Source organism: Lytechinus pictus, chromosome 3 (assembly GCF_037042905.1).
Source record: "Lytechinus pictus isolate F3 Inbred chromosome 3, Lp3.0, whole genome shotgun sequence".
NCBI lineage: Eukaryota > Metazoa > Echinodermata > Echinoidea > Temnopleuroida > Toxopneustidae > Lytechinus > Lytechinus pictus.
This window is the reverse complement of record NC_087247.1, coordinates 3,290,453-3,317,984: the sequence shown is the minus strand read 5'-3', so window position 1 is coordinate 3,317,984 and position 27,532 is coordinate 3,290,453. Positions and strand designations below refer to the sequence as shown.

At 35.7% G+C, this 27,532-nt stretch overlaps 2 protein-coding genes across 2 annotated transcripts in view; one reads left to right on the top strand and one right to left on the bottom strand.

The window, feature by feature from the left end:
- LOC129256041 (synaptophysin-like) overlaps positions 1 to 27,190 on the bottom strand; it is a 35,119-nt gene extending 7,929 nt beyond the window's left edge. The window contains exons 1-2 of the mRNA XM_064096154.1: positions 27,045 to 27,190; positions 26,838 to 26,930 (exon numbers count right to left, since the gene is read on the bottom strand). Of these exons, the coding sequence (XP_063952224.1) occupies positions 26,838 to 26,930; positions 27,045 to 27,107 (156 nt within the window). The 5' untranslated portion in view covers positions 27,108 to 27,190. The remainder of the gene's footprint in view (positions 1 to 26,837; positions 26,931 to 27,044) is intronic.
- Positions 11,427 to 17,004, top strand: LOC135153491 (uncharacterized). The gene is made up of 2 exons (XM_064096153.1): positions 11,427 to 12,166; positions 15,184 to 17,004. The coding sequence occupies exons 1-2, from the start codon at positions 11,436 to 11,438 to the stop codon at positions 15,233 to 15,235; spliced, it is 783 nt and encodes a 260-aa protein (XP_063952223.1). The 5' UTR covers positions 11,427 to 11,435; the 3' UTR covers positions 15,236 to 17,004.
- Positions 27,191 to 27,532: the final 342 nt, after the last annotated feature.

Here is a 27,532-nt window from a genome sequence, read left to right as displayed (position 1 = left end):
GTCATGTAGCTCCATCATCATTCTAATAGTGTCTGTCACACAGGGGGTGGAGCTCTGACCTTAACCTTCAAGAAAAATTTGCTTGGTGCATATATATATACAAGTACATGTCACAGGTGTTTCATTCTTAAACCTGCACAGATAGCAGGATAACCAGAAAATATCAACACTTCATTTCTTAATATTAAAAGTTCAATGATTATTAAAAATCCCATCACTGCATATAAGGATTTTCCTTTCTCTTTGTAAATAATAATGCAGGGGTTTTTGTTGATTTTTTTGGTGTTCTAAATGGGTATTGGAGTAACTTCAGCTTGGTTGCCACCTTGGCAACATTTAGCATTGTTTAAATTAGCCTAATTAGCATATGCTACTCATGTCTAATCTTAAACCAGAAAGACTGTCATCAGTCTTAAATTAGCCTAATTAGCATATGCTAGTCATGTCTAATCTTAAACCATTAATAAGACAATTTTTCTAAGGGTTCCTGTGACACTGAATCCATTCATGACACTAGTTTTTACTCTTTAAGTAATGGAATCATCATAACATAATTAATATAATGAGCTAATTAGCAAAAATGTGTGAATGTCTATCCAGAAAACCCCAAAACATTAATACTACAGCCCTTTTAGGGTTTCCAATGACACAGAATTAATTTATGACACTATATCAGGGTGCGACATAAGCGCTTGCCCGATTGCCCGAGGCAAGTAAAAGAGTCGGGCAAGTGTTTTGAAGCAAAGACAAAAACTGCTTGCCCGAATCGGGCAAGCAAAATTCTCATTGTGACATGAAATTTTTCAAAGTTTTCCCATATTTCACAAGCAAAAATACAAAAGAGAGAGAGAGAAAAAACAAAGTGAACAACTTCCCTCAATTCATATTGCAAGCCGGTAATTGCACTATTTTCTTAAATCTACATGTACACACAGACACACACACACAATGTCAGCATACAAACATGTACTAGCCGGTGCACATGGCCGGGCCTCCCGCCCGTGTGTGGCAGGCATGCAGGCTGTGCACTCCGGACCTGCACATCCCCGATCAGAGTGAACAATCTCAATGAAAAATATTTTTTCCACCAAAATAATCACAAAATCGGCGGGAATTTGTTATAATTATATCGATTCTCATATCACTGATTTGGTGATGTGATCAGAGAAGCAAGTTATTGAGTTTTCAGCTTTCGTTTTGAGTCTTGAGATCGGTGTGAACTTGTAGCTGTGTGTGTGTGATGCCGTGATGATTCACCTAATTTTCAAATTTGACAAGGTTTCACTTTGATTTTTTTAAAATTTTATTCTAAAACATTTTATTTTTCTATCAATTTTAAGATATATAAAAACATATCTGTAATTTTTTTTTAGATGATTGGATTTTTTTTAAGTTTGAACTTTCTTTCCTCTTTCTTTCTTTCTTTCTTCCTTCCTTCCTTTCATTCTTTCTTTCTTTTTCTTTTCAATCGTTCCTTCATCCTTTCTTCTATCCTTTCTGCTGTCCTTTTTTGTTCCATCTATCTTTGTTTTCAATCTTTCCTTGCTTTCTTTCCTGATCCTCTCTCTCTGTTCATTTTTCTTTCCTTCCTTTTCATACTTTAATTCCTTCTTTTTTTCTTAATTTCCTTCCTTCTTTCTTTCCTTAAATTTTTGTTTGCTCCCTTCTCTCTTCCTCTCGTTCTTCTTTTTGTTCTTTCTTTCTGTCATCCCTTCTTCCTTCTCTCCTTCTTCCATCCTTTTCTTTCTTCAGTTCTCTCTTGGTTTTATTCGTTTTTCCTTTTCTTTTCCCTTATTCTTTCTTTCCTTCCTGATTTTTCTTTTTCTCTAATTTTTTTCTTTCTATCCATTCCTTCTTTCTTCTATCCTTCCTGAATTCCCTTTTTCATTCCATTTATCTTTATTTCCTAGCTTTCCTTCCTTTGATTCTGTGTTCATTTATTTTCTTCATTCATTCTTTCTTATTTCCCTCATTGTTTTTTCATGTTTTTCTTCTTTTTATTCCTTCATTCTTTCTTTCCACTCCTTTTTCTTTTTGTTCTCTTTCCTTCTTCCATTATTTTCTCTTTTTTTTCATTCTCTCTCCCCTTCATTCTTTCCTACCTCTTTTCATCCTTTCTTTCATTCTTCCCTTCAATGTTATTTCCTTCCTCCCTGTTTTTCATAATTATTTCTTTCTTTAAAAAATGAAGGAAACCTTTTTCTTTCCTCCTCATTTTTTCTTACTTTCTTTTTCTTTTTCGCCTTCATTCTTTCTTTCACACATTAATTCATCTTCCATTTCTTTCTTTTTCTTTCCTCTCTTTCTTTCTTTATTTCAAAGAATGAAGGAAACATTTTTTTCTTTCCTTTATTCTTTCTTTCATCCTGATTTATCCTCTCTCTCTTTTCATTTTTTCCCATCATTTTCTTTACTTCATTTCTCCATATTTCTTCTCTGTTCTCTTTTCTTTCCTTTTTCTCTCTCCTTCATTCTTTATTTATTTCCTTCCTTTCTTTCTTTCTTTCTTTCTTTCTTTCTTTGTATTCAGTATTATTTTTAGTGATTCTCTTTTTTATTTTGTGCCATTGACATATACAAAAGTACATGAAAATATTTGATAGATGAAATTAATCATATGGCATATTGACACTAATGTCAGTCATGGCAGGCAAATACAAGGTACATAGGCCAGTTCATGTTTAAAAGAGGGGGAAAAAAGCAATGGTTTATAAACCTGCACTTCTTTCTTTTGGAGCGGTAAAACGTTTTGAAAGAGATTTTCCGGGCAAGTGAAATATATTTTCCAACTCAAGTATTTTCCAACTATTTAGGAATTCACTTGCCCGACTGGGCAAGTGCTTCAAAAGAGATATGTAGCACCCTGACTATATGTAGTTTTCTATTTCAAGCAATGTACATTGTAATTGTTGTAATTAGCATAATACACTAATTAACATGTACATGTACATGTATATACATAGATTTCTTTGTCAAATATTGTTTAGAACATCCTAAAATATCAGCAATGCTAAAACTTGTTTTGTTAAAAGGGAGACAAATTTTGCACACATGTCTGTAAGTGAAAAGATGAAATAATTCTGATTTCATGTAATAAAACTATGAAAAGGAAAATGTGGATATGACATCGTCCGCCCAACTAATGCAAATTCATGATAGAATACATTTACTTGTTTTCATAAAAGAATGCACACTAAACATTCAGAATTCAATAACTTCATTTTCTATCGGATATTTGCTTAATTTTTTTCAGTGTTTGGCTAGTTAAATTTCAGTCTGAATTTATATATCATTTTCAGCCCGGAGTACCCCTTTAATTCAACAAAAGGCAGCGCGAAAATGCAGCGTAAACCACCAGTCTGAACAGGTCCCAGTTCTGACACGAGATAGGATGAGTATGGACGCGTGCATATTTGTTCTCCCTTTGCACCATCCTTTAAGATCATGTACCCTTGAGGCACTTCAAGTGTGATATGAAGACGGGAGGAGATGTTTTGAAGAGAGAGCTGGATTTCTCTGACACCCTCTGTTTTCCTCCACCATTTCATATTCATAACTATTTAAAAACATGGGTGCTGAATCCAGGTTCCATCAAGATTACAATACTTTTATGACATAATACTACCATGCAAGTGATGGAAAGATAACTGTATAGTACAATAATTGTAGCGAAAGCTAGACTTCATACAGGGAAGGTATTTTCTCCCAGTCACCATCCTTTTTATATTTAAGGGGTGAGATACCCAGATTATCAAGATTGATATAGGGCAGGGGTTCTCAAACTTTTTCCTTGAAGGGCCAGATAGGACTTCAAGTAAACCTGAAAGGGCCAGGGTGAAGTGGATACTTAGAAGGAAAAAAATGTGCGGTCTGGGTCCTAGATGCTCTCTTGTGCAATCTGGCTCTAGTCTTATTTTGGGAGCATTTAATCCTACAAATTTATAACAGTTTCATGTGGAACGCAGGCAAAATTAGAAGAAAAAAAATCAAAATACAACGAGAGTCTAAGTCACTTTCAATATGGGAAACGTAACAGTCTGTCAGCAACAAGTTGCTTGAACCTTGGCACAAAAGGTGTAATTGCCAAATGTTCACTGGTCAAGCGGGGGCCAACCATGTAAAAACATAAAAACAAATGACCATATGATTGTGATTTTTGCATGGCCAGCCCCCCCCCCCCCGGCTACTTTGAAAACCGTTCCGAGGCCCCTGTCAAGGTACCTCGGTATGACTATGAGTTAGTTCTTTAAAATGTTCATTGTGGAAAACGCACTTTCGCATCTGTATGTAGATCCAAACATGGTGAGAACAGCGCTGGTCATCTAATAAGAAAGCAGATCGAACAGACAGAAAAGACTCCATTAAACTTTGTTTAAAAGTCAAATTAATTTGACTGCCATTACTTTTATTACGGTTAGGTCAACATGGATAAACAATGTAATCATATTTAGATTAGTTTCATATTGTGACTTAATAGTGATTAAAAAAAACCCCAGTAGAGTCTCGCGGGCCGGATTGAGAATCTCCGCGGGCCGGATCCGGCCCGCGGGCCGTAGTTAGAGAACCCCTGATATAGGGGATTTTATACATACAGTAAAACTCTGGTGGTGATAGAGAGGTAGAGACGAGAGTACAATATTTTGGAGGTGCAGCTACCATGTAGATTCCATATCTTTCTCTTTACCCACTGCCCTTTCATATTTATTGTGCATAGGGTATTGAATCCGGATAACATCTGGACTGCGCCTAAATTTACACTAGCAATCAGATTCAAGTCGGCTATACAAGAAGTTATGTGTAGACTAAACGCCAGGGGATGTTTCAAAAAGCTGTTAGAAAATTTATGTAGGAGTGATCAATGTGCCTTTCCTTTTGAAGTACATGCACATCAATGCAAGCTTTCTGTTAACAATGTCAGCGATTCGCATAATATTCTAACTTTGCTTTATGCATCATTACATATATGTGTTTGGCCTCATACTGTACACGTACATGTACTGTACAAGTACGTGTAGGTCCACATTGCCATAAAGTCTGTATAAACTGCTGCACTGCATTTATCAATCATGACTCATGAAAGTTGTATTACAGAATGATAATAGACAATGAAAAATAAATCAACAAAAGTTCAAAACGTTTCAAAATGTGCCATAATTTCTTAACCATATACATGTAGACATGTTAATAGCTGTCTCCACGTCTACATGTATCTGTTTTATACCAATGACATGTTTACAGCACATGACCAATAATGTAATATTATGGGAATATCATTTTTCAATTGTATCCTGAATGAATATACTGGTGGTTATGACAACACCTTCCATTGTTTTCCATAAATAGCTCATTTGTGAAGGACATTCAGTTTTATTAAGAACAGTACTCAAAATGTAATTATAATACAGGTTGTAGGTTTATACATGTAGATCGAAGATGAAGATGTGAGTGAAATTTGAATTCTAAATCAATAATGAATCACTGGAATGTCAAATAATGTCTCACATATTTTCATGGAATTTAGACAATCACATGACCATTATTTCATCAGTTTTAAATTTCATGTGAATAAAAGTGCCATGTACACGTACCTATATTGCAAAATATCATATGAATGAAATAAATGAATGAACATGCACAACATGTATTATCAACGGAACAGGGTAACCTCAGTGGGAGGCACATCCTCATATTGAATGAAATTTGGGAAATCAACCTGGAAGTTATCCAAAGTAAACAAGTCAATCACAATCGTTTTCTATACTACATGTATCTATATATGCTCTATAATGTGAATGACACTCCGCTTCCGACAGTGTTAAGATGCATGTAATTGTTAATTTTTTGTTGTTGAATATTTAGAAAGCAAACAACTTTGCTGATTTACTTGCAAATACTTTCCCCTAACACTGCACACCACTATCAACAAGACTTTAAAGTGAAGTGGGTTTTGCACCACTCTAGTTAAAAATCCACAATATAGCATAAATTGGGGAGATCCAAAATCAGCAGTTTTTTTAATATACACCTTAATGGAAGTCTTCAATGAAGCTTTTACTTTGAATCATGTGAGATTATTTTACTGAATTGATTGAATTGCATTCAGACTACAGAAAAAAAAACATGATTGAATTTTTCACATGGCATTTCAAATGCTTGATGAGCTTCCATAAATACCAAAGTAACTCCCACTTCCCTGGTTGGGGTTTATCCTACTATTTGAATTAACTTAATTATTGGCAAGCAGTTTAGGGAATTGTCTCAATAATGCGAAGAAAGTGTGCATGCATGTACTAGAAAATTATTGACAAGCAGTTTGGGTAATTGCGTCAGTGATGCAAAGAAAATACTGTACAAAATAAAACTGTCGACTTCACAAGTGCAAACAGGCCAAATAAAAGACAGAATTACAATGACCTACATGTATCTGCACAAAATAGAACATGACATATTCATTTAACCACCCGAGTTCTCACGAGACCTCTGATGTCATTAATATGAATACATGTATATTTTGATTGATTTTATTTACATAGGCAAAATAAACATATTGTGTAACATGAGTCATGGACATGCACTACTGATTCAAGAAACGCATGCGAACACCTGGAATGTGGACTTTATACCCATTCTAGAGCAAGTCCAAGGAAATGTCCCCTTAGATGTGAAAATTCATCTTGACTTACATAAGAAATAAATACAATTGCTACATAGATGATATTGTAGCCAAAATATTGAAGGATCATAGCACACTCACATGTTTTGATAAATATTTTTCATAGGGTGAAAATCTCAGAAAAATGTAAGGTGCATGATCTCTTGGACTTGCCCTCTAAAGTCTACACTATATTTTCAGCGCAGCCCAATTGCAATAAAATAATATTGAACAAAAATGTGACAAATGGATGACCCAGAAAGATGTTTTTAACTTCACTTTGGAGGGAAGAGGCATGAAAACAAAGCTTTATGTATCAACATTATTTCTAATTTCAACCAAAATCACATTTAAGACAAACAAAAAATTCCAATAATTGACCTTGATGTGACATACATGTGGTTTCTTGCATTATGGAATTATCTAATTTGAGGAATTAGTGTAGGATTGCATGTTTTTGTAACTAAATTTTCAATGAATAATAAATCCATAAAGTTTTCACTTTGATGTTTGTTCTTTTGTTTCTGCAATTTAACATATGAAGTCTGACTCTATTATTGTGTTGAACAAACATCAAACATGTATCCTTGATTTCATTGCATACAATGTACAGTATCTGAATGGACAATATGTGCCTGAAGCCAAGTTCAAAGAGGCACAAGAAACAATATAGTTCATACATGAACAAAACACTTAAAGACCCTGACCGGTGTAAAAACAATCATATATCAAAATAAAGGTAATGATTCATACAATACGAATATACCAAAAATATTACATATATCTCCTTCCAATAGTTAAAAATATTAAATAAAAATCAAAGAAACTGCTCCTCCAAAGTACGCTTCGATTGAGCACCCCCACGTCGCCTGGAAATGATGACGTCACGTTGTGTCAGGAGGGTTGTGATTCCATAGGTTTGTGTACAAAAGCATTGGGTATTTTCTTCCATTTCCATGTTATGAATCCATTTTTTTTTTCGTTTTCAGATGAAAATGGCACTCAAAATTATTCACTGTTCAAATTGTTGTAAACCTACAACTATTCACTACCTTTTTTGTGATTTCTTTGTTTGGCTCTTATTGGGCCTAAATTGCTATGTCAGGAAAAGTTGTTATACATAATCTAAATGCAGATAGAATTGAAATCTGCGCCAAATAAGCAGGAAATAAAATATGGCAAAAACTAGTTCAAAACTGCAGATTTCATAAATTCAAGCTTGTGGGTAAAAATATATGTGATATCCCTCTGTGATAGAAGTGAAGAGAATGAAATGCGTTATCTGGAAAGCAAAAAAATCACCCAGTTTTTCTGTGTACAAACCTATGGAATCACGACGCTTCTTACACAACGTGATGTCACGGTCTCGAGGCAGGTGAAAAGCACAATAAAGCCTATTTTCTAAGCGGGGTTCGAAACCCGATAATTGGAATATTCTTAAGCAAAATACTCAGCTGGGAAGCGGTGAAAATGCATAAAGCATACTTTGGTGTATTTAGTAGCTTATAAGCTTTCGATTGGTATATAATTTATCAATTTCATTTTCGGGTCCGGTCTGGATCTTTGAAATTAACATTAAAAAGCAGAAGAAATGATGTTATGCAGTGTTCATGAGCACAAAAGCTAACAAATGCTGTTTGAAATCTGTTGTTGACTTGAAACTTGGGCTGTGTCAAAACGTTTAAACGCAGTTCAAACAGGCCGTTAAAAAATAACCGTTTAGCTATCATCAACCATTTGACCAAAAGAAATAAAAACCTTAAATAAGAGCTGTTTGTAAATTCACATTTCAAATTTTATTCAACCATAAAATGCTCATCTTCTGTTGATATTTCCTTGAACGTTTTGAAGGAAACTACCCATATATTAGGAATATTTCCTTCTTTCTTGACTCTGAATAGATCAATTTCTGGTAATTCAGTTGATTGATTATAAATTGATTGATCTATTTATTCATTCTCGGTAGAAGCCCTAATCAGCTACATGGCTGTTTTAACAACCATGAGTACATGTATATATGACAATGAAAAAATACATAATATACAAAGATTTAAAAAAAGAATTACTGATAATGCAATCGACAAACAAACTAGACATTTTTTTTGGGCATATATCAATTTGAAACATAACATTAAATTTTGAAGTTGCTTAATATCAGGATTAGCGGATTTAAATCACGTTGATTTAAATCGCATGGTCAATCTGTAATGAAAATCATAAGTCAGACAAAATTGGAACCAGTGGGATTCGAACCTGCCATCTACTGCGTACCAGGCTATTCTGGCCCACGGCCACCAAGATGAACTGGAATTCGAATACCCTCAATGTTTCAATCCTCTTTCTGACTCATTTTCATTACAGATCGAGCATGCAATCGTAAACACATAGGAATTATGCCGAAAATTTGTTTATAAATTATAATTTCCTCATATTAAAGCCTCTTCATTTAGTATCTATTGTTAACGGCGTACTGCATTTGCATATTAATGAGTCAGAAAGAAGAGGATCGAGGGTATTTGAATTCCAGTTCATCATGACTTGGCCGTGGGCCAGAATAGCCTGGTGGTTAAGTCGCTGCCCGGAAAGCAGTAGATGGCAGGTTCGAATACCACCGGTTCCAATTTTTTCTGACTTATAATTTTCATTACAGATCGAGCATACAATCGTAAACACATAGGAGCAATGCCAAAAATTTGTTTTTAAAAAATAACCATTCGTGCCCTTTGCCTAAAGTGAGCATTTATTGTGTTGAATTGAGTGCAACAACAAAATCTGCATTTTCCTGGTAACCCATATTTTATTTTACTCTTTTACATCTAACATACACTGTAGTAATGTTGTAGCTGAAGAACCCATTACTTTTTATTTTTAGCAAAACTGCAAACAACTGCCAAACAACTTTATTGTAAAAAAAATAATTCAAATCAACTTGCAATTTTTTCCCTATCGGTCACAACTTTGCAAGTCAATGTTTTGAAACAGTCAAAGAGTTCCAACTATGGCTCAAAAAAGAAAGGAGGTTTAAACAAAAAATATATGCAGTTTTCTTTAGCATGTCATCTTCAGTCCTTGGCTTGAGAATTAAAAATGTTTTTCTTCAGAGAATGTGAGCTCTGAGTCATGAAATTCTTCCAAAGAAACTGATCCTTATTTCATGTCAAGAGCTTTGAATAGGAACACCAACTTTGCAGCATTAGCTTTTAATACCAAGATAGTTAAACTTGGATCGAACCAGTCAGGAGGAGCTGTCTACATGAGAGTATGCAGACACATCAGAAAGTGTCAGCATCTTCATGACCATAATATTTTCTATACAATCTATTTTGACTGGATTTACATGTATTTATGAAATAGATAGTTAAGAATAATTTTAGTAGTGAACTTGAAAGTATGATTTTAAAATTGATGTCATTGAAAATTTGAAAAGGTTAAATATTTTTGTTTTTTGCGCTTTGTTAAAAAAACTTTGTTTAAAATTATTTTAAATCTGATTTAAATGAAATAATTCAGAATTTTTAATTTGCAAAAGAAACAAATCACCAACCCTGCTTTTTGATAATATTAAAACAAACTATAGCAAAAAATTATTTTATAGCATAACTTATATCTTTATTGAAAATCAGTTTAATACATTAAACATAAGGTTTGTCGAATTGAAATATCAGTTCAGTTGCAATATTGATGTTATACAACATTGAACTCAATCATAAACTTTTGACCAAGGAAGTTAACAGGTGACTCTCACATCTGAGTTTCCATTAATGCACCAACAAAATCACAATGAAATCTAGATACATGTACATGAATGATTTGAGATCCTTACAGTACTGTAGGTGGTTTCAAACTGCCTCGATCACAAGAATCCCTGTTAAATTACAAGAACTTTTTCCAGGCTAAAAAGTTCCTGAAGTTACGAGCATGCGCAGTATGGTCTGATAACCAAGCAAGGCGCAAGATTCAAAATCGCTAGCTCAGCAGCCACCCACGGCGCCCGCACCCAACTTCATGTACAGGCTTGGTAAAAAGTTCCCGTAATTTGCTTCACACTGCCAAACTACCTGCGACCTCAGAAAAATTCCTGTGAAAGTTCTCGTCATTTTGACAAGCGCCTACAGCCTATTATTTAGCAGGTATTTTATTTCGGGGAGATAATGCGTAATTTGCTTTCATACTGCCAAAACCGCACCTAGTTTGTGCAATATTTCCTACAAGTCCTTGTTGCGGTGATCCAAACTTCCTGCTATTCCCATTGATCCCCAGTCCCTTTGAGATATACATAGCTGTCTCTACTGGTAATATTATATTTCATTATTAAGCAATTGCAACAAATTTGTTCAGGCCTACTGCACATTATTTTCATCAAAAGGTTCCATGACATTTGCTCCGCTCTAAATTCTACGCACTGATCAAATGACCAACTTCAACCCTGGGTTTAACACTAACCCTAAACCTGATATAAAACCCTAGTACTGCTACCCTAACCCTACATCTTAGACAAAAAATTAAGCCCACAGCAATTGTCGCAGGAGCACATGTCGTGTAACCTTATCAAACAAGCAGATACATGATAATATTATTTGCCTGCGGTACGTTTGTATAGCAGGCAAATGTTGTTTTATCGTTTTAATGTATTCACTCTTACGCCGTGGTCCGGCGCCTTGATTGAAAGGAAGAATGGGCACAATGGTATGCATAACAGGTGTCATAGATGAACACGCTATAGGGCGTGGCAATGGAAAGTGTATGTGTAAATCATTCTAGCTTGTGACAGCAACAAGACAACATGGAGCCGACCGCAGTAGCCAGTTTTGTGGACTTAAAAATACGTGAAAGCCAGGCGGGCTTACTTACGCAGCTTGATACTCTTATTACTAATAAACTCGGGGCTTTTCAGCAACGCATCAGTGACACTCAACGTGATTTGAGTGAGGCTCAAATCGCAAAGATTGAAGATATGAGCAAGGATCAATACAAATTTCGCAAACGCGGCAACGAAGAGCAGTATAAAGTTAACGTGAAGGTTACGAGGAAACTCAAGGAGGCTGACGCAATTTTGAAAGATGATGACATCACGGGAAAAGCTGAAGCGCAACTGAAAATCAGTGAAGGTATTCAGATTTTAGAGCACAGGCAGAAACTGATTAAAATAGCAGACAGTTCAGATGGGGGCTGGAACACGGTTGATGAATACGAGAAGAACAGTTTGGCGGCAGATTCCGATGACGAGAAGCGTCTTATTCGTGCAGAATCGCGAGCTCACCGGAAGAAAAAGAGCAGGGACTTAGGAAGGAAGAAACCATTCGTCTCTAGATTCACGCCTTATAAATCAGCATACGTGGGCAGAGGTTCGAGCACCAGCACAAGTTTTGGACCACCTTTGCAGTCACAGGAGCCGCCGAGAGCTACGCGTTTGTTCGCTGGCAGGAAGCCTGGCTCGTGTTTCGCCTGTGGCAAGGCGGGGCACTGGAGGGCTGAGTGCAGAGAGATGGGCGGCGATGCCTCACAGAATGCAAAGTTAAGTGAAAATTATTTCACATTAAATTTGACAAATCGTGCCTTAGAGGCCAAAAAGAAAGCTTTGTTTGTTGGCACTTCAAAATGTGCAGATAAAGTGTCATCTCCTGTAGGGAGATTACGTGAAAACCTTGAGTCTTGGGCAAATATAAATGCTAATGAGGTGGTAATGGATGTGATAGAGCATGGATATAAATTGCCATTTTATTCTGATCCAGAAAGAGTGGATTTGACAAATAATCGTTCGGCATTAGATAATTCTAAGTTTGTTGAAGAAGAGATCAGTAGATTGTTAGAAAAAGGTTGTGTTTCACAGGTTAATGAGAATCCCTTGATCATAAATCCTTTGACCGTATCTGATAACAAGGGTAAATTACGTTTGGTATTGGGCTGTAGGCATATTAATCCTCATTTATTTAAGGATAAATTTAAGTATGAAGATTCAACTGTTGTGGCAGATATTTTTGGAAAAGGTGATTTTGTGTTTACATTTGACCTTAAAAGTGCTTACCATCATGTCGAAATTCATGAGGAACATAGGCGGTATTTGGGTTTTGCATGGGAAAGTAATGGTGTAAGGAAATTTTATGTTTTTAACGTATTGCCATTTGGTATTTCGACGGCAGGATATGTATTCACGAAGGTCATGAGGGCAGTTGTAGGTCATTGGAGGGAGCAAGGGCATAAAGCAGTACTGTTTCTGGATGATGGTATTGCTGGTCATGGGGATTTGGAAGGGGCCAGATTGTTGAGCGTAAAAGTTCAAAATGATCTCAAAAGTCTAGGTTTTCTTCTTGCGGAAGATAAGTGCAACTGGGAACCGAATCCTTGTGCAACATGGCTCGGGCTTAATTGGGATTTTCAAAATGATGTTGTGAAGATATCTACTAGAAGAATTGATGATTTAAAGGTGGCGATTAAATATTTAATTGATAAAGTTCAGAATCTCAATGCGAGTTTGATACCAGTTCGACTGTTAGCAAGCATTTTGGGTAAGATTGTTTCTATGCATACAGTGATGCAACATTTAGTACAGTTAATGACAAGGGAAGCATTTAAGTGTGTGAATAGTAGAGCCAGTTGGAACGCTTATGTTTTGATAACACCAAATGTGCTGAAGGAATTGTTCTTTTGGAGAGACAATATTGATATTTTGAATAGTTCTTCCATTTCAGGGGTAGTAATGTATGACCGTTCGGTATATACAGATGCTTCTGGTTTTGGTTATGGAGGTTATGTTGTAGAATGTGAAAATTCAGAACTCATGGGAGTTTGGTCAGAATCTGAGAGGATTCAAAGCTCCACCTGGAGGGAGCTGGAAGCTGTTGTGAGAATGGCTTTATCTTGTAAAAGTAGCCTGGAAGGGCATAGTGTACGGTGGTACACTGATAATAACAAGTGGAATGCCTCTGGCCGTCTCACCTGCATCACGCGATTCAATATAGCAGCAGTGCTGATTTTGAAAACTACTATAACTCGCACAAGATGTTCAGTGATACTTGGTTACTCTTATTTCCACGTTTTATGAACTAGACCAATACACTTATAGAGATATGATGGCAATTCAACAAATACCCCCCACGTGGCCAAAGTTCTTTGACCTTACATGACCTTTGACCTTGATCATGTGACCTGAAACTCGCACAGGATGTTCAGTGATACTTGATTACTATTATGTCCAAGTTTTATGAACTAGACCAACACACTTTCAAATTTATGGCTGTAATTCAACAAATACCCCAATTTGGCCAAAGTTCATTGACCCTAAATGACCTTTGACCTTGATCATGTGACCTGAAACTTGCACAGGATGTTCAGTAATACTTGATTACTATTATGTCCAAGTTTCATGAAGCAGATCCATAAACGTTCAAAGTTATGATGGTAATTCAACAGATACCCCCATTTCGGCCAAAGTTCATTGACCCTAAATGACCTTTGACCTTGGTCATGTGACGTGAAACTCATGCAGGATGTTCAGTGATACTTGATTAACCTTATGTATAAGTTTCATGAACTAGGTCCATATATTTTCTAAGTTATGATGACATTTCAAAAACTTAACCTTAGGTTAAGATTTTGATGTTGATTCCCCCAACATGGTCTAAGTTCATTGACCCTAAATGACCTTTGACCTTGGTCATGTGACATGAAACTCAGGCAGGATGTTCAGTAATACTTGATTAACCTTATGGCCAAGTTTCATGAACTAGGTCCATATACTTTCTAAGTTATGCTGTCATTTCAAAAACTTAACCTCAGGTTAAGATTTGGTGTTGACGCCGCCGCCGCCGTCGCCGTCGCCGCCGCCGCCGCCGTCGCCGCCGCCGCCGCCGTCGGAAAAGCGGCGCCTATAGTCTCACTCTGCTATGCAGGTGAGACAAAAATGTGGCAAAAATTGTGAATGCAGGCAGTAGAAATTCTGTTCTGCAAAGTAAAGCAATGGAGATTCGCAGAATATGTGAAGAAACAGGAATGAAGATTGACCCGGTTTGGATACCGAGGACTGAAAACAAATGGGCCGATCATTTCAGTAGGACGGCTGATAGTGTCGATTGGCATATAAGCTGGAGTTTATTTCTACAACTAGATGCTAGATGGGGTCCGCATGTAGTTGATAGGTTTGCTTGTAACTATAATGCTAAATGTGAAAGGTTCAATTCAAAATGGTGGTGTAGAGGGACAAGTGGTATTGACACTTTTTGCCAAAGTTGGACAGATGGTCTAAATTGGTGGGTACCACCACCTCGTTTAGTTGCTAAAACTGTGGATAAGTTGTTTCGGGAAAAAGCAAATGGCTCTTTAATTCTGCCACTTTGGAGATCTGCGCCATATTGGTCGAAGGTATGGAATGGGTCGGAATTCTATTATTTCATTAAAGATTATGAGATCTTGAATTCTGATGTTGTCAAGAAAGGAAAAGGGAATAATGGAATATTTGGCAGCAAAAAGAGTAAATTTTCCATGATAGCGCTCAAAGTACGTTTTTAGTTGTGTTTCATATTTATTTTTTCCAGATCTAGGTATCCAGGAGAGAATTCAGGGAGAGATCGAGGCAGCTGGGATTAAATCGGACAAGTTTTCTGAGTTTTCCAGGATTATGGCTCAGCAGATGTTGGACGCTAAGAGTGAAAGCACTACAAAGAGGTATTGTTCGGGTTTTGATAGATGGAAGACATTTATTTTAGCGGAAGGAGGTGATCCTTTACCAGCACAGCCGATTCATGTCGCTTTATACATTTCTAATTTAATGAATCAAGGGTCTTCAGTCAGTGTTGTGCAATCCGCTTTATATTCAATTAAATGGGCACACAATATGATTGGAGCAAGTGATCCTACTGAAAATTCTTTTGTTAAAAACTTGATGGAGAGCGCAAAAAGACAATCATCGAAACCGGTTGTGAAGAAGGACATAGTGACATCTGAGCAAATCATTGAATTATGTGAAAAATACAAAGGGAGTAAAGACATTGTAGTGTGGAGAGATCTCGCTTATATAGTGCTTAGTTATTCTGGTTTTTTGAGATCTGATGAAGTATTATCTTTAAAGGGAGCTGATATTGAATTTCAGGAAGATTTTATGTTAATTCATATCCGTAAGAGCAAAACGGATCAATATCGTCAGGGTAATTCTGTTGTAATTAGTATGGGGCAGACGAGTGCTTGTCCTGTTAGCGTCTTGAAAACTTATGTTGAAATGGGGAACATAAATGTAGCTTCAGGGTCTGATGAGTATGTTTTTAGACCATTGTATTGTAACAAAGGAAAAAAGGGGCTAACAAAGAAAAACAAGCCCATTAGTTATACAAGGGCCCGTGAAACAGTATTGGCCCGGTTACGAGAAGTTTGCGGTACTGCAAATTTAGGTCTTCATTCTTTAAGAGCTGGTGGAGCTACGGCAGCGGCCAGGGTTTCGGTACCAGATAGGATGTGGAAGAGGCATGGAAGGTGGAGAAGCGAAAAGGCCAAAGATGGCTAAGTTGAAGATAGTATGGAGCATAGGCTATTGGTTTCTAAATCTTTACATTTGTAGGATATACATGTATATACATGCGTTTCATATGGTTATGTTTTATTTGGGTTAAATATGGATTGAGGAAGTCAGTTATTTTTTGATATATATGCAAATCACACTACCGGTACTTTATTAAATTGGCTGAAATGTATAAGTGTTGAAAAGCCATAACTTTGAAGGAGTATATTATAATAAGGGTTCAATTTGTTTTATGCATCATGCATTTGGAATTGAAATTCACAGGTTTCATAGGCTATTAATAATCACATAAATGAAAGTGTATGTAACATGAGTCGTGATGTTACTTGGCATATAAGGTAGTCGTTTGAAAAATCATCAAAGATAATAATAATATTTGGTGGGAGTATGGTTGGAAATTTTTTATGTACATATTAGATGACGATAAATCAAATTTGTTTTCTGTGGCAGAGTTTATACATGAGCACTACGATAATGTCTAAATTTGTACGAAAATCAGTATAGAACATTTTAGATATAAATGTTTAATTTGTTTTCATATTTTAATAATTGCCTTTAAAAATGAAATTTTTTAGGCTAAGGATTATTTATTTTGTTAAATTGGTATTGCTGCAGATACAATTGAGTAACTATTAGGTTTTTTCGTGAATTTCCTCAAGCTCGTTATAGCTTTTGTTCCAGTTCTTTGAAATTCTAGTCGTCCCACAAGCTATCCCTCAATATATATTGTATATTGTGTATTTTGTTTTGGTTGGTTGGGAGGGATGGAAGTATAATGTAGGAGTGTAGAGAAATGGCGTTTTTTGTTTCGGATGTTTGTAAGATGTTGATTTAATAGAGAAGACTGGCTTATCCTAGGCATTGAATTGATTGCACAAATTAAAGGTCCTTTAATGTAATTCGGTTTAACAAACTGGACATGAGTAAAAAGTATGGATTTTTTAGCGCATGCATGCAAAATTGAAAATAAACCGTCTTGCCTACCAAGGCAACCTACATACTAGGGATCATACAAGTTGTCATTATATGACAGTTACCACAGTAGAAGTCAAACACTTGTACCAGTCAAAACCATGGAAAGTTTGAAGCTCTGGTCACATCTTGTCAGACGACATATATGTTGATTATTAGTCCAGTCAATATAGGTTTTGACCCACCACTAATTGCAACACGAGATATTCCACTGAAATGCTTTCAAGGAAGGTCCCCTAAACAACATACTAAAAGTCCCAAGAAATCCAAGCAGTGGAAATTTATGAAATTTGCATATTATGCAAATTAGCCATAAAAAGTTAGAAAAATAAGGAAAATAGCCCAAAAATTACAAATTGAGTGTCCAAAACAATTCAAATTGAGCGAAAATTCATGATAAATAACTGTATTTTGTCAAAAGTGCAAAAAAATCTACCTCATTTGCATAATATGCAAATAAGCATCCTTATATGGAAAAATGTCAAGGTATTGTGATTTTTCTCTCATTATCTGCTTGAAAATTTCATTAATGTTGGAATTTACATGCTGCTATTACTAAGGACGTTGAATACATTTGTATTCAGCTTAGTGTCTGTAGTGTAATTTGCATATTATGCAAATAAAAGTATCTAACATGTTATAACTATTCAAGAAAACACACTGATGATACATCCCTCAAAATTTGCAAGTACCGGTAGATTATCTATTGAAATTTGAATATGGCAATACCTTACAGGAAGGTTTCCTAAACACCATATTAAAAGTCCTTAAATATACAAGCATATAGGAAAATCACAAAATTTGGATTTTATGCAAATTAGCCATAATAAATTTCAAAAAAGGAAAATAATCAAAATATTGGAAATCAAGTGCAGAAATCAATACGAATTGAACTGAAGCCCATGATAAATTTTACAAATTTATTTATTTTTTAAATAAAAAATCTTAAATAAATCTACCTCATTTGCATATATATGAGCATCTTTATATGGAAAAAAATCCAGAAATTTGGATTTTTCTCACAAAAACAGTTATGAAAACATTTCAGTCTAGATCAATATGATGTGATCGCTAAGAATGGCAAATACATTAATAATCAGCTTAATATCTGAAGCGTAATTTACATATTATGCAAATAAGCATCCGACATGTTATACATATTCACACATAAGTGATACTTTCCTCTAAAATTCCATGTAGATTATGTGTATTAACCATGATGACCTTTCCTACGCTTCTTGCTTGGTTGATATTGACTTTTGTCACGAGCAGTTACCCCACTCATATTGTACAATGATGAGTCAATTCTACATGGATCCCACTGCTTGAATGTTTCATTATTTCCATCCAAGTCTTGCTCTCTTCTTGACTTTGTAGAGACTTTGCGTTTCTTGCGAGTATAGTCCACGCTAGCAACTCCTGGATTGCCAAGTGATCAGCACAAGATGTCACACCCGTACAAATAAAAGCCCATTAGCTTCGAATATTTGGTCCTTGTAGCACACCAATTAGCTTATAAACTTGGGGTCCTTGTATTTAAAGCGCTTAACGATAAATCTCCACCCGACATCTCAGAGCTCTTATCTCAGCATAGACCAACACGCAGTCTCAGATCAGCAGCTCAAGCATTGCTGAGGGAATCTCTCAGCCACAAAACCTGGGGTGACAGAGCCTTCTACATCTCTGGACCAAAGCTGTGGAATAGCCTTCCCCAATTTATCAGGAGAGCAGAGACCCAATCAACTTTTGAGTCTTACCTGAAGACCTTTCTGTTCCCCACTCCAACATTATCCCAAGACAAGAATAACTCAATTGTAGCTCATTACTAGGACAGTACTTGAACTGAATGATGATCCTAAGCAATGTTTGAAGACATTGAAATTTGTGAGATATTTCCTATTTTTGAGCAAGCGCCATGAGCGCCCAGCTGAGGCGGATATCGGCGCTTTACAAGAACCCATCATCATCATCATCATCATCACTTGTCTTGGTGGTGAATATGAGTACTTGCTTGGATCACAAAATCTCTGAGCATGCTTAATAAGAGTAACAATGGGCATTTGCCTATACGAGTGACATGAAAGCCATTCATAAATTCATGATGAAGGCTTAAAGTGCATTATAGGCATCTTTCTCAGATACAGGAATCGAGATTATACGTTCTTGCTGAATCCAGTTGCTGCTTTATGATGAAGCATCCATTTTCTGTTCTTTCCTCTTTGATAAATCTCCTATGGCAAGGCTCGACATTAGCGGTGGCCCGGTGGCCCGGGGCCACCAAAAATTCACCTCGGGCAACCATTATTGATAAAATGTTATAAGTTTTGGTGGCCCGAATCGGGCAACCAATAATTTTCAAAGTAGCGCAATTTTTCTCCCAATTTTGCACGCATTTATCAACTTTCTACAGCTCAAATTGCAAGCCAGTTCGTCATGCGCCCTTTTTGTTGATCTACACACAAATACACACACACACAGTTTGCATATTAGGCCTACAGCTATAGCATACAGTAGCTATTATCCAGCCAGCCGCGCCGGCCGGCTGGCATGAGCTTTGCATGAAGCCACTGCATACAGCTGTGCTCTAGATCTAGCTCAGCCTATTCAGACTCAGGGAGCTGCGATAAAAAATGTTGCTGCTGAGAAATCTTCCACAGAACTTTGAAAATCTAAGTCAAAGTCACCTTTTACACCAATGAAATGCAATTCTACAGTCTATATTACGAAAATCTGGTGTACCCTGATTATTTGCAAGTGTTAAGAAGAGGAATTATGACCTCTCTTTTGACTCAAAAAGACCGATTTCCACATGAATTAATACACATAAAAACACATAGGCAAGTACATCACAGTCCCACGTGTGCATTTGTATGTATGTTGATTCTTGGTTTCTTTCGAAGCTGTGTATTTTCTAGCCTTAAACAAACAGACAGTTTCTTTCTTTCTTGTTTATAAATGACTTCTTAAACCACTCTTGAGAAAGTAAATACTTTGGGAAGGCATTTCATTGATATGAAATGTGATTTTTTTTCCAACATTTTGGCAAATATAGGGAAGGACTTTTCTCACACTTTTTTTCCAGATATAGTTTTTGCCGTTTTCTTTTTTTTTTCTTTCATTTTTTTTTTGACAGTGGTTAAACCATTTATACCCCTTCCCATTGAATATGCCTGATTAAAAAATATGTTTCTACTGAAAATAAAATAATACAAACTAAAGGATATAAAAATAGAAATGTGCCATTCCCAAAAGGTAAGTAAAAATTATATGCTTGGCTTTTAATTATATTCCAGTCAGAATAGACTGTTGCCACAGCTGTTAAAAATATATGTAATGGCTTCTTAATTTTCCCCTTTTCCCCATTTTTATATTACCAGTAACTTTGTTTTATTAATTTTTCTTTCATTTTTGTTTTCTTTTTTTTTCTCTAATTTTTTTCTTTTTCTTTTTTTCTTTTTTTTCCCTGTTCTTTGTTTTTTTCTTTCTTCATTTTCTTTCTTTTGTTTTATTTCACTAATTTCTTTTATTATTTTTTTTTTCTTTTTGTTATATACTTTTTGAAAATTATTTTCGTTTGTTTCTCCCTTTTATGCATTGTTCTAATTTTGCAGCATATTTTTCTGTGATTTTCTCCTTCTATAATATGCTGCAAAAGAGAAAACAGAAATAAACTGGATTTGGGGCATGCATAATCTCGGTTTTAGGATTCAAAGAGGAAGGAAGGAAAAACCATTGTTTTGTACATCTATCTGAGTTTGCTATGCACTATTTATTTACTTTACCATTATCTCTATATACAGAGATTTAAAAAAAAGTCCACACAACCTGCGAACAATACAATTCATTTATTCACTTTCAATCATTTCATTTTTACAAAGATAGAAACAATTATCAATTAGCAAAGTAAAATAACAGCAAACAAGGTTTACATACAACATGTATAAAGTGAAAGGAACTTAGTGGTAGTGGCTGCAGAATTAATATTTCAGAAGTTTGTTTTATTCATTTTTAATGTTTTTCTTTATATTTTTCGGGCCACCAAACTTTAATATCGGGCCACCAAAAAAAATTATTTGATGGTTTTGGTGGCCCGAACGGGCCACCACCAAAAAAAGTTAATGTGGAGCCTTGCCTATGGCAACCATCTCCAAATATTAAAGCTATAGTTTCTAAGTAAGTCGTATGAAAATAATATCAATTTCCTGATATTTATGGTAAACAGAAATTCCTCAGTAAGACAATGAACAAACCAGATGGAGGACTAAGCCAGGACACAACATAATGGAACACCCTTAACATCACCATCAAATACCATCCAACATTGATTAGACAGTGTGTACCACTTCCAGGATTTTTTTGCCACAATGTGCTAGTCATGGGTATACTGTGAGGTTATCCAGAGGAATAAACATTTTATGGTACGACTAAGGATGTTCTTCTGGAGGAATGCTGACTTTAATAGTGTCATGCAGATGTACTAACCCTAACCCAGTCCTGACCCAGATATGGCCAGATTACATATTGTTTAGTCAAGCAGGTGTAGCCAGACTACTGAAGAAATTGTTAAAGAAAACAACCTGCATGAAGCTACTAGGCCAGACGGAATCTCTGCTGCACTTCTTAATGAGACTACTCCTCAGATCTTACCTGCCATAAGTTTGATTTTCCTGGCCTCCCCTTATCATGTTTATGCGGTGAAATTTCAAGAAAGTCTAAGGGTGCGTTTATCCGCCACTTTTTTACCCTAGAATCATGATTCAAATCATGATTCTGCAGAATCACGATTGCGTTTATTCGAAATTGAATATAATCATGATTAGAATCACAAACATGAAACAATGAAAAAAGGGGCGTTTGGAAAGACGTTTCTGCAGAATCACGTACGAAAATGTTCGAATAAACGATATCGTGATTACAATCATGATTCTATGACCTCACTGTTGTGTCGGGCTACTTTCGGTTTGACTCTTGTCAAGCTCAAGGCGCTCTATATGCTCATTGTATGTACATGATTATGTACTACGCATGCATTTCTTGTCATGTTCAGGTTCTGTGTTGGTCATCGCATCGTCCACTACTTTTCATTTTTTGGTCATGACTTGTCTTCAACTTCAAGTTCTAGTAAATTAATTAACTGGACAGACAATGATCTCAGTTGTTATTGAGTATGCAGTACCAATATTAAATTGGATCTACGCTGAAATTCACTTCCGAACACCATTTTGGATAAACTAACAAGATGAATACATGTAGAAGCATATATGGACCCTATATGATAGAAGTAAACAAAATGAGGTATAAACTGAATTCTGGAAGCAAAAGATTTTTCGAGCGCCGAAACACGTGCGAAAAACTTCCTCTGTCAAACTGCGCACTAGTGATGCGCACTGGATTGGCCCAAATCTGAGGAGAAACAGCATTGGAATGAAGGTCGTCTAAACGCTGATTCTGTGATATTGTGATTCATGTTTGTGTTTTGAATCATGATTCAAATCATGATTCTGGCTTGAGGTCGCATAAACGCAGCCTAGGTCGTTCCCATCCATATCAGAAAGGGTTGTCAACTCTAACAAACTACACACCAATTCAAAAACTGTGCTTTGTTCTTGCCAATCCCATCATCTTGTCAGACTAACGCTTACATGTAGGAAGCGAAGAACATATTTCCAGTATTTTTCCTTGAATATAAATCATATTAGGATAGATTTGAATGCTTAGTGATAGCAGCATATTAATTTGAAAAACTGAAATGTTTTCACTGCAGTCAATGTGATAAAAATCAAACTTTCTTGACATTTTCAATATAAGGATACTTATTTGCATAATATGCAAATGAGGCAGATTTGCTAGCTTTTTTAAATAAAGACATTGAACTTATTTATTCATCATGAACTTTTGTTCAAAATTACTTGCTGTAGACATTTAATTTGGAATCTTTGGATTAATTTCATCATTTTCTATTTTTTTAAATGGCTAATTTGCATAATATGCAATTTAATTTTCAGGCATTGGGATGAATTATCATGCTTAGTGATAAGTAGCATATGTCAACATTAATGAAATGTTTTCAAGCAGTCTATATGAGAAAAATCACAATATCTTGACATTTTTTCCATATAAGGATGCTTATTTGCATAATGTGCAAATGAGGTAGAAATTTTTGCACTTTTGATTAAAAACATTGAATTCAGTTATTTATCATGAATTTCCATTCAAATTAAATTGTTTAGGACATTTAATTTGTAATCTTTGGATTATTTCCCTTCTTTTTCTAATTTTTCATGGCTTATTTGCATAATATGCAAATTTCATAAATTTCCACTGCTTGGATTTCTTGGGACTTTTAGTATGTTGTTTAGGGGATCTTCCTGGAAAGCATTTCAGTGGAATATCTCGTGTTGCAATTAGTGGTGGGTTACCCCCTATTCTGGCTAGATTGACTGGACTATATGTTGATGTTAACGAAATGACTCAGGTTTTAGTAAGTTGGTTTTATGATCATACAAAATATAACAGTAAGGCCCGAGTCAGAGATTTTGCCCCTCTTGATCGGTACCTGCTGATGATTTTGAAGCAGAGACCGTGAAATAAAAAAACACAAAAGAAATTCACTGTCATCAAACTTCCACTCAATTACATGTTTTAACACTATAATAATGGTAACATTCACATTTTAGTCATATAAAATGTTCTTCTACAGTCCATTTTAATAAAAGTAGTTTAATCTTGTATGTTACTTATAAATTATCAGTACCTTCTTGGTCCTGAAAGATAAGACACCTAAGCCCGTATTCTGAAGTCGGGTTTAACTTAGACCACAGTCTACATGTAACTCTGTGCTAAAATTATGTGGAGCCAAAGTTATGTTCATTGTATATTTCTTATATTTTCTATTTCATTTCCTTTTGCTTTCATAATGAAGAAAAATACTTCAGTTATCATTCCCACATAATTCTTAACAATGTGAGTGTCAAATGAGATAGTAAAGTGGATTTGTACTGTTAGGGATCTGTTCCCCAATAGGTTCTCCATAGTTAAACCACAACTTAATTTAACCAGGGTTTAATTTAAACCGGAGTTCAGAATACGGGCCCAAGTGATTTCAAACACATTAAACAAAAAAATAAGTACATGGGACTGCACTACTTTTCAGTACAGTCCCATACTATACAATTTCTTCCAAAATCCTTTGGCAGTTCTTATCAATTTGCCCATCCCTATATATGGTGTATGAACAAAATCTATTTTTAAGCCTATTGACATGCAACCAAAGCGGGTACTTATCTTTAATGTTGTTGATACACATAACTCAGTCTCGATTTTCAGAACCAAGAATGAACCGATAACTTTTTTTTATTGCCATTGACTCTAGATGGCATGATGAACATTGATGAACATTTTATATACATGTGTAGAATAGAAATTTTACCAGATTTAGCAGTTGAGTGGTGGTTGTTTATATCCGTTTCAACTTTCAAGACCAACCATAATTGGGGTAGTTGCATTGCTTTGCTATATTGCAATCTAACCATACATGTATCTTGATAAAATAATAATGAAAATATGCTTTTGTCCTTTATTCCTACCCTAATTCTTTCATTCCTTGTTTTTTTAATATCAATATGGGCATTTCAGTGAATTTTACTGAAATTTATTTATCACCAGTTGTGTTATTTATTGTGAAGAAGCAATTTATGTTTTGTTATGTTACCATTTTCTTTTATCAAAAAGAAAATGATCATTACCGATTATAATTACCATTGATTTCGGGCATTTTCACTCATATCAAGTTAGCATCAAATGTCCTCCCATGTTATAAAAAATAATATACATATTCTCAAATTCTGCAAATTAATCAGCCTTTCACTTCATACCGAACCTCTGTACAAAGCCTTTTGTGTTTGATTTGCTTCATTTCGGAAGTGTTAGCCTACATGTATGTTTAGCAAACTTTTGTTTGATTCAGCAGTTTGGGTACAGCACTCTAGCCTTTAATGAATAAACTGTATTAAAAAAAAAACACTAAGTACTACAGGCCTGCTACCCCCTTCAAAATTAGCAGGTAAAAGATGTAGTCCGACCTGATCATGTCGGACCAGTAGATACCAAGTTTTTCCATTTTTTACTGGTCCAAACCTAAAATTTGCTGGTCCCCAAAGAATGAAGAAAAACATAAAAAACTGACTTTATAGTTTATTTTGCCGTCTTTTTATTGCTTATTGTACCCCCTAAAAAAACAGTAGGCCTGACTTGAAACAGATATTTCAATATTCGGATACCCGACACTGAAAACTGGACGGCGGACGGGTATCCGAAATTTTACCTTGAAATATAAAAAATAATATCCATTTGCACTTATTTGAGTTATATTTAAGATTTTCAGTTATATTTGAGTTTTGAACCTATCCGATGATGGCGAGTCAGCATGCGCTAATTAAAATATTTCTGAAAACCACGAAATTACGAGAAGCTGAATATTTTGGGTTGAATCTGTTTTGCAATCGGATTTGACTAATGTGAGTTAGCGTGAGGCTACTCAGGCTACGGCTACAAATGTAGATCGTATGACTGTGTAAGCTACATGTATTGGTAAATGACTGTTATTTGAGTTATACAAGTAGGGCCTAGTTACGATCCCATTTAATGGTTGCGAGAGTATGTGTGTTTACTTTTTAGTTCCGATCGAATGAAATAAGATGCAATGAATTTGACCGAGGCGAGTGTAAGTGCGAGTCCACTATTACTAAAAGTCTAAAACCAGACAGGCCTACATCATTCAGCTCACGCACGTGCTGTCCTGTCTGGACGTGTCTGGAGTGAATCGTCCGATATATATTTGGTCACATTACACTCGCTACACCTTCAAATGGGATCGTACTTAGAATATTTTCATTTTCATGTCGGGTTTCTCCCCATTCCCCAAATTATAGCCAAGCTTCTCATTTCTCAACTTCTGAAACATAATCACACTTCTAACAAAGATTCAAGACAAGATTTAATCACAGTAACAGTAACTAATCACTTACATTCATCACCAGTAAGTTTTACTGCAAAAGACGTTGATTCATAACCGACCACATACTTGGCGGGCGCACATCATAAACCTTTCTGGCACGATAGCGCCTTTTAAGTATTGTTGTTTACGTGATGATGGATATCAAAATATATAGTGGATATGCCATTTAAACTGAAATAAAGGAAAATGTTGGGGAAGTACAATAAGAAACAAGATGGCGGCGTAAACATCGGGCAAGTCTCTTCCGTCTTTTCACAATATTTTTCATTTTTTTGATGAATTCTTGTTTTAAAAATAACAACGAGAGCGTAGAAATGTCGGAAATTAAGTTTTATCCCATGTAGGGCCTACATGATTTAGAGCTAGGATCTTTTAGAAGGAAAGTAGAAATCTCGGGGGTGAAAGTTTCAGGTTTTGGCTGGCTCTGTGTGGGTCTATAAGATAGAAGGCCTGGCTTCGTATGAGAGTAACCTTACGTTAGTAAATGATTTTTACTCTCTAGAAGCCGCCTGGCTAATAACCTTCCTTGTTCATTGAATGAGTGATAAAAAGGTCTTATGCCTTATGCCTTTTTTATGGACATTATTTTCAACTTTTTTTAGTGTGGGGCACTTATTCAATAAACAACACTTGCCCGAGTATGCCCATAGATCTACTCATAGAGAGTAAAATGCGAACACTTGACTTACGAATTCGATCGCCCGTAGGAATCCACGGGGCTCCAACAACACACGCAAGCGGTAGTCTTGGGCGGCACCTCCGGCTCCTGAAGCTGGCGGAGCCTGCAGTGCAAAGAAAAGACGAGACCAAAATAGAATAAATAAATTTCGTCAGACAAATATAACAACTAAATTAATTCATATACCGGTATTAGGTATTTCAATTAATACACTTACTCCTTGGTTCGGAGGTGCTGGCTCTTGGGGGTAAGCACTGGCTTTATCGAGCGCAGGATCCATGATTCTAGCACCTAGAAATACCAACTTCGAGTTCGAGTTGAATCTCTGGATTTTTCTAAATGTAGTGATAATGTCGTCAAGAGATGGCGTCCTACAATACCGTTTTCCCCTCCTTCCGGTGTCACGCGCGTAAAACATTCCCCATAGACTTGTGTGTTAAAATGGCACTTTTGAAAAATTCATAAAAAAATAAATGTGAAATTAGAGGGTGGAATGTTTACTACCAATGGATAGGATATATATCTGACATTCCAAATCTGACCAGGAAAGGGTACCGTAGCCAGCTCATTTTAAAAATAAATCGCCATTTATAAAGATAACTATGAATCGATCGAATTCATCAACTGAAACAGTAAAATAGCCCTAATTATTCCGCCAGTCAAAAAATAGTTCCAAATTACTTATTTATCTTCCCAATTTGGGCG

Coding starts and splice junctions, on each gene's coding strand:
- LOC135153491 (XM_064096153.1), top strand. CDS start 11,436: ATGGAGCCGACCGCAGTAGCCAGTTTTGTGGACTTAAAAATACGTGAA. Junction 12,167..15,183: donor GATGCCTCACAGAATGCAAA/GTTAAGTGAAAA, acceptor TATTTTTTCCAG/ATCTAGGTATCCAGGAGAGA.